This window comes from Portunus trituberculatus, chromosome 47, assembly GCF_017591435.1.
Source record: "Portunus trituberculatus isolate SZX2019 chromosome 47, ASM1759143v1, whole genome shotgun sequence".
Classification (NCBI taxonomy): Eukaryota; Metazoa; Arthropoda; class Malacostraca; order Decapoda; family Portunidae; genus Portunus; species Portunus trituberculatus.
In genome coordinates this window covers 23,204,754-23,212,253 of record NC_059301.1, presented here as the reverse complement: position 1 = coordinate 23,212,253, position 7,500 = coordinate 23,204,754, and the positions used below count along the sequence as shown (strand labels likewise).

At 44.4% G+C, this 7,500-nt stretch overlaps 1 protein-coding gene across 1 annotated transcript in view; it reads left to right on the top strand.

The window, feature by feature from the left end:
• Nucleotides 1-2,425, top strand: part of LOC123498079 — a 3,201-nt gene extending 776 nt beyond the window's left edge. The window contains exons 1-2 of the mRNA XM_045245178.1: nucleotides 1-888; nucleotides 1,904-2,425. The exon at nucleotides 1-888 is cut by the window's left edge and continues 776 nt beyond it. Of these exons, the coding sequence (XP_045101113.1) occupies nucleotides 615-888; nucleotides 1,904-1,935 (306 nt within the window). The 5' untranslated portion in view covers nucleotides 1-614 and the 3' untranslated portion in view covers nucleotides 1,936-2,425. The remainder of the gene's footprint in view (nucleotides 889-1,903) is intronic.
• The last annotated feature ends 5,075 nt before the right edge of the window (nucleotides 2,426-7,500 follow it).

The window sequence follows — 7,500 nt, the reverse complement described above, 5'->3', positions numbered from 1 at the left end:
AGATGTCTGCGGTCACCTCCCATTTCGTGTACATCTCCAGGAAGCGTCCAGACATTTTCCAGAGGGTAATGACTGGTGAGTTTTTGGCGCTAACACTGGTGGAGCAAGATTCTCCGGAAAGGCCACGTAAGTTCCCGAGCTACATCATCACTCACTATCCTGTGGAGGTCGACCCATCCCTCAGTAAGGAGCTACCAGGAGTCTAAAGTGCCCAACGATTTTACCAGAACAGTAAGCCACTAAACCATATCATTGTTACATGGAGTCTCCTGGAGCAGCCACCACAGACCTTTGACTTCAGCTTTCTTCCATCGTTGCCGTCTTCTGAGATACGTAGGCTGCTCAGTGATTCTTCAACATGTTACAGGTGTTGGGGGATAGGGCACATCTCCCGTTACTGCTCGGCAGAGAAGTGTGCTTGGTGTTCTGGGCCACATGACTCTCGTTCCTGCCGCTACTGATGGTCACATCAGCCCCATGCAAGTGATGCCGCCGCCACCCCTCCATCTGATGACGTCACCTCTAACTGGCGCTGCCCTCACTGCCTCAAGCAGGGAGTCAGTGTTTGGCACGGCTGTTCGAGACGACCAACTTCTGCCTCTCATCAGCTAGTGATGCCTCCATCCCTACCACCAAAGTTTTCTGCCTCCATTTCTTCTCCTCCTTCCCCACAGGTGTTGGCTCTACGGGAGGCTGTTAATGACCTGAAGACCCGCTGTGCCTCCCTCGAGTCGTGTCTGGATGCCATTGAGACTACACTGCACAATCTTGTTATTGGTCACGCCTCTACAGAGGCGACACTGGATTCCCTAGTAGAGTCTCACCAAACTATACTCTCCACGCTCTCGTCCTTCACTCAACGGTTTGATGACTTCGCTGCTCGCTTGGGTGAGTTGAATGGGTCTCCTCCTTCTCATGTTGCTGCTCGGGTTAAATCTTCCTCCTCAAGTTGCCATTCTCCAAAGCGAAGTGTTCAATCCTTTGCACATTCTCTCTTGGAATGCATGTGGTGTGACTCCTTTGACAAGCTGGCAGCCCTTCAGGCTTATGTGCTACATTACCATCCACAAGTTTTCTTTATACAGGAAGCTTTCATTGGCGATCGTGACCATCCAGACGCTCCCTCTCTACCAGGATATGTGTCTTACGTACACAAAGTACGGAACGGTCTACTTATTTACATGCATTCATCTCTTCCACACAAGCTCCTTCGCTGCTCCACTGATGACAACACTACTTTCCAGCTCTTTAAAGTGACTAGAGGGACTGGTTCACTTCATCTCTGTAATATGTTGCCTCCCACTTGGACTTTCTCCAGCAGCTTTCCCTCCTCCTGCAGTCTGGGGGATGGTCTACATGGGGGACTTTAATACACGTCATCCAGAAATGAGGGATGTTTCTCCAACCCCAAACTGGAATGGTGCCTCCTCCTTCAGTTTATCAAGACTAATCACTTAACTCGCTGGGTCACTGGTGGTGCTACACATTCTCGTGGAGGGACACTAGACCATATTATCACATCAAGTTTGGTAGCAGCACACGTTACCTGTTCCTCCATCCCTGCCTTGTTTTCTGATAATGTAGCACTCAGCATCAGGTATTCACTTCCAGTACAATCTCCTCCAGCCCATCATCGGCTGCGCAACTCAATTCCCCCCAAGTATTGCTCCACTTACGTTGCCTACATATTCGCCTGTCTCACGAAATTCAACCTTTAGTCACCAGCTTCTCTTTACTCCTCTTTGGTTACATTAACGCACGACTTCTTTACCCGTTCCTGTGACTCTACCACCTGGGCCATCAATGACCACATTCTCCTGGCTGAGAGGACAGCAGTGGAGGAAGGGCGCCATTTTCAACTGGATCCGACTCCTGATAATCTACGCAGATATCAATCTTCCAGGGATGCACTGGTGGCCCTTCAAGGGAGCATGAGGACAGAGTCGTGGCACAAATTCACTGATCACATTAATCAAGGAACCAGTGTGGGTATTATGTGGCGGCTTATTAATAGAGTGGTCCGGAGGAAGCCTGCCAGCGCTCTGCATCACAGTCCAGGTGAGTTTGCTCAGGAGCTTCTTGATGCCTGGGCTATACAATCCACTGTGGCTAGTCTACCTGTTCACTTCCAGGAAGCTTTCTCTGCTCAGGCTGGTCGTCGTACTCTCCGTTTGATGGCAGCGCTGTTAGAAGTGGATGACGAGGATGGCATTCCGATAACTCCAGAGGAGCTGCGTCGTTCTTTGGCTAGGGGTAAGGTGACTTCGCCAGATGATGGGGTCACATATTCTGTTCTCCGCTTACTTCTTAACCCTTATGTTCCGGTGATTAAACTATTTTCCAATATCCCATGACAGGTAAAAATGGTAAACCTAGAAATTATCAGAAGACTGTTTGAATACTAATAATTATTTTCTCTTTGTTATTCTGAATACAATGATGTACTTTCTAGCTCGATGTGACCTCTGAAAGTTTAGTTATAACATTATCAAGGATTCCTCCTCCGCCCGCTGTGTGATCCGTCAAGCAGAAACAGCTCGGTGAGCGATGACACACACACACACACACACACACACTCTCTCTCTCTCTCTCTCTCTCTCTCTCTCTCTCTCTCTCTCTCTCTCTCTCTCTCTCTCTCTCTCTCTCTCTCTCTCTCTCTCTCTCTCTCTCTCTCTCTCTCTCTCTCTCTCTCTCTCTCTCTCTCTCTCTCTCTCTCTCTCTCTCTCTCTCTCTCTCTCTGGAAGAGAAATTGTACACTTCAATGAGAGAGAGAGTATCTCTCCCTTTTCATATCAGAGTTTCAAGCAAATAACATGTAGGTCTCTCTCTCTCTCTCTCTCTCTCTCTCTCTCTCTCTCTCTCTCTCTCTCTCTCTCTCTCTCTCTCTCTCTCTCTCTCTCTCTCTCTCTCTCTCTCGATCGTCTTCCCAGAATACGAGAGGCACGCCTGCGTCTCCGTGAGCCACTCTGGGTTCTCAATACGATGTTTGGAGTCTGTTCTCCATCACCACTATCTCTGTCTTCTCTCTGTTCTGAGAAAACAGGTGGATCCTCTGAATCATTTTCCGAGTCTTCACTACTGCTGTCTTCGCTTTCTTCAGTTTCTTCCTCATAATCACTGTCACTGTAGTCAGGCTCAGAAGCACTGCTAAATAAAAATTATCTGTCTTGTTCCATAGTGAGTTATGAACTGAGACGTCCCTTCGCTCTATCAGGGTGCTTTCGACACGGTGGGTCGCTGGGGTTGCCAAGTGTCGCCCTCAGAATGGGAGAATAGCTTCGTTACCCCTAAATATACAGAGCTAGTGGCAACACTATGGGTGGAAAAATAAGCCAGATACTTCCACTCGCCATCTGACTCGAGAAACTGCGCGTGGAGCTCAAACATGAGGCGCGAAAATTCTTGATTACAGGAACGATCGCCGTCGCTACGGACGCACTGATGCAATCGTTCATATACGATCGCCGGAACATAAGGGTTAAGGTTCCTGGTAACCCTCTCCTTCAGCTATATAATTTGTGTCTTTCCCAAGGATATGTGCCCCCAGCCTGGACTTATAGTACTATTTTTCCTATCTCTAAGCCTGGCACAGATAAGTTTCAACCAGTTTCTCTCCTTGCCCGCTGCCCACGCTTTGGTGGCTGTTAGTTTGTATTATTCATTATTTCAGTGTTGTGCCTTATTGCTCACTTTATAATATTACTTTGCTACCGATATAATGTATTAGTTTGACGCATTTGTGCGTAATAAATTAACTCAAACAAAACAATCTCTCTCTCTCTCTCTCTCTCTCTCTCTCTCTCTCTCTCTCTCTCTCTCTCTCTCTCTCTCTCTCTCTCTCTCTCTCTCTCTCTCTCTCTCTCTCTCTCTCTCTCTCGCATGTCACTGGAATGGAGGGAGAGCCACCCTACACCGAGTGCCATCTGTGCCACGCGCCAAACACTATTGTCTCCAATGCCAGCAGTTCGTGACGTGTTGCCAAGAGGGCATGCAGACACTAGTGACCATGTGTCAACATCTGTTGCAACATCATGTACTAGAAGAATTGCTTGTATAATTTCCTCACTTCATGGGATTTTCCTAGTATAGTAACTTAATATTGTTTGTACATACGTTATGTTTGTTCTATGTGTGTATGTGTGTGTTCTTGCACTCCTATAATTATAATTGTCACCAAATTCTTATGTTACATGTACATATTTTTTACTGACGTCACGGCGAAATAAATTATGCAAATCAAATCAATCCGCTCTTCAGTAGCTGGTGACCACATCACCTTGTCATCTTTTTTGGTCACGATGAATTATTTGTTTGTTGTTACTCTTTGTGATATGTGTCTGCATGTGTGTGTGTGTGTGTGTGTGTGTGTAACTATTCGCTGTAATTCTTATAATTTGTCCCCATAATTTCCATTGTATGACGCCAAGGGCGCAATAAATTAATCATAATCAATAACAACAATCTCTCTCTCTCTCTCTCTCTCTCTCTCTCTCTCTCTCTCTCTCTCTCTCAGGGCCGTATCAAGGGGGGGCGATTGCCCCGGGGCGCCACACCTAGGGGGGCGCCATTTTCGTCCCCCAGTCAACAATCTTAGGGGGGCGGGCCGCGGGGATATGAAAGAAAATGCCACGCCGGCGGGATTTGCAGAACCCCCTCCAAAGTTTTTCTGTAATCTAGGTCACGTTTATAATGACAAGATTTGATAGTCTCATACTGGTAGGCAAAAATTACTTAAAATTATATTAGCTTGACAAAAGGAAGATTCTGTCAAGGGTCATCACCTTCCACTACCTTCCCTTCACCTTGGCGTGGGTAAACTGGCAATGGATTTTGTATGAAGCAGTGCATTGAGTTCCTTTCCTTCATCCTCCAACGCACCATATCTCCACTAAAATAGAAAGAAAACAGAAAAAAAGTCTGTTAACGTATGAATAAATAACACGTCCTGACAGTCGAGGTTAGCCAGACTCTACCCGGCCAGTGGCGCTCGTTGTGACTCGATTAGTGAAGTGGTGACATGAAGCGTTTCGTCACTGGTTCGATACTTTCTGATGATTTGCACTTGTAGAAAGGAAAGGAACCATCCTCCTCCTCCTCCTCCTCCTCCTATAACTCCGCAGTGCATTCCTCCTCCACCTCCTCCTCCTCATTTTCTTGTTCTTTTATCTCTCTCTTTCTGCTCCATCACTAATTTTCTATCCTCTAAGGGTGTAAGTAATGAAGGGCTATTTGTAGGTGTACAATTAAGCTCAGGCCAGTGAGTAACATGTAGCGGGCTTAAACTTACCGCTGTCATGCAAAGAGGCACCGGCGGGACTTGCTAATCAGTCTCCCTCTCCCTCTCTCTCTCTCTCTCTCTCTCTCTCTCTCTCTCTCTCTAGCCAGCACAGTTTCTCTCATGTTATTCATGTTCTTTTAAACTCGCATGTTCTATGTTGATCTGCATTTTTAGCTTCCTACTTATTTTACTTAATTTTTATTTATTTGTTTATTTATTTATTTATACCACTTTTGTTAAATCGTCGACTTATTTTGTTATCTATCTTAATTACGTCCTTTAAAATTCATTGATTGTTGTTATTTTATTTTTTATCAGAGAGAGAGAGAGAGAGAGAGAGAGAGAGAGAGAGAGAGCTAAACATGCAGACATATTTTTTCGTCATCACTTCAGTTTCTATTGCGTCCTGTGAAAGGTCATTCAGCAAGCTAAAACTTATTAAGTCCTACCTGAAGAGCACTATGGGGCAAGCCCGCCTCCAAAGTCTGGCTCTTATGAGCATTGAGAAGGAAGTTCTGGATTGTGTTAATTTTGACGAAGTCATTGATAACTTTGCTGCTGCTAAAACACTAAAAATGGACATGGGATAGAGACTGTGTTCTTCGACTCAGTACATATGTGATTTATGTAAGAATTTTTTTTTTTTTTTTTTTTTTTTTTTTTTTATAGTTTGTGGATTTGTGTTGAATTTGTGGTATAGCAGGGCCATATTTTGTGAAATAAAAGTGTATCTGTTGTCTTTATGAATTTATGCATTAATCTAGCTAGAATGGGGAGGGGATGGGTGAGAAAGGAAGGAGCGAGGGGGACGCCATTCAGGACCTCTGCCCCGGGGCGCCACAATCCCGTGATACGGCACTGTCTCTCTCTCTCTCTCTCTCTCTCTCTCTCTCTCTCTCTCTCTCTCTCTCTCTCTCTCTCTCTCTCTCTCTCTTTTATTTAAACAGGTGGTTATGTATATTACATGGGACAGTTAAGTATGTCTATGCTAAAGCTCGTCCTTGCCGTAGGTGAGCTATCTTAAAGCTACTGCCCTTACACTTACATTATAAACAAATTGTAATGTAGTAATAACTAAACGTAATTTTTATAGATAATATTAGATGAATACTTAAAAATATTATGTACATCCTAGGCGAAGCATTATGTACAAAATTGACATTAAGGAGGGTGTAGACGCAGCCACCTATAGGCTGCTACCTTAATTTGCTTTCTCTCTCTCTCTCTCTCTCTCTCTCTCTCTCTCTCTCTCTCTCTCTCTCTCTCTCTTAATAACACATAGCGACTTGGAGGGAAGTGAATGTAAACAAACAGCTACCCGTCAAGACGTGATCCTTCAGTAATGATGCTGAAGCTTTGGTTGCCTACCGGAAGAGTCAACAGAAAAGAAAATGCCTGAGGATACGTCTCCGGCGATCAAATTAAATTCTGACAAGTTTTCAATTCTCACCTCCAACAACACCTTGCGTTGAGGGAAAGTTCTTGGAGAGTAGCAGCTACTTTGTAGAGCGACGATTTTTTTTTTTTTTTTTTTTTTTTTTTACTCTATAATAAATTTCTGGGGTCGCAGATATGTTCCTTTTCCCTCACCAACTCTAACATCTCTACACCTGGAGACTGAGACCACATTTTCAAAGCTTACTCCGTGACGTCAGAACGTAAACAAAGTCGCAAATTGACTGAACAAGACCAACATGGTCTTGTTGCTATAGGCACCGATATTCACTCGAAAACTTTACCAACTTGCTATTTCAGTCGCAAATTGACACGTGTGAAGTCGCCTTAATGACAATAAGATAAATTAGAGATGGAAAAATGGAAGGATGGAATAAGGGAAAAAATGGAGATTATACCATTAAACGGGTGAAAAAAAAAAACTACCATTAATGTAATTACCTAGTTGTATCTACTTAGTTGTATTGTACAGGGTTCGAGCGGGGTTCATAGTGTCCTGTCTCCATGTCTCCATTTATCCAATTATTCTTTAAAGTTATGCACATTATGTGCTGTAACAACTTCATCACTCTATGCATTCCTCCTTTCCACCGATATATCTTCACCGTTCTATGTTCCTTCACACTCTGCCTCATCCTAATTTTCTTTACATGTCCACGTGTGTGTGTGTGTGTTAAAGGTGACTTTAATTGCACAATACGTGGAAGGGGTTCCCTGAATGAAGTGATCGTGAGGTGAATAGTGAATACAGCGATGACGTAAAATTG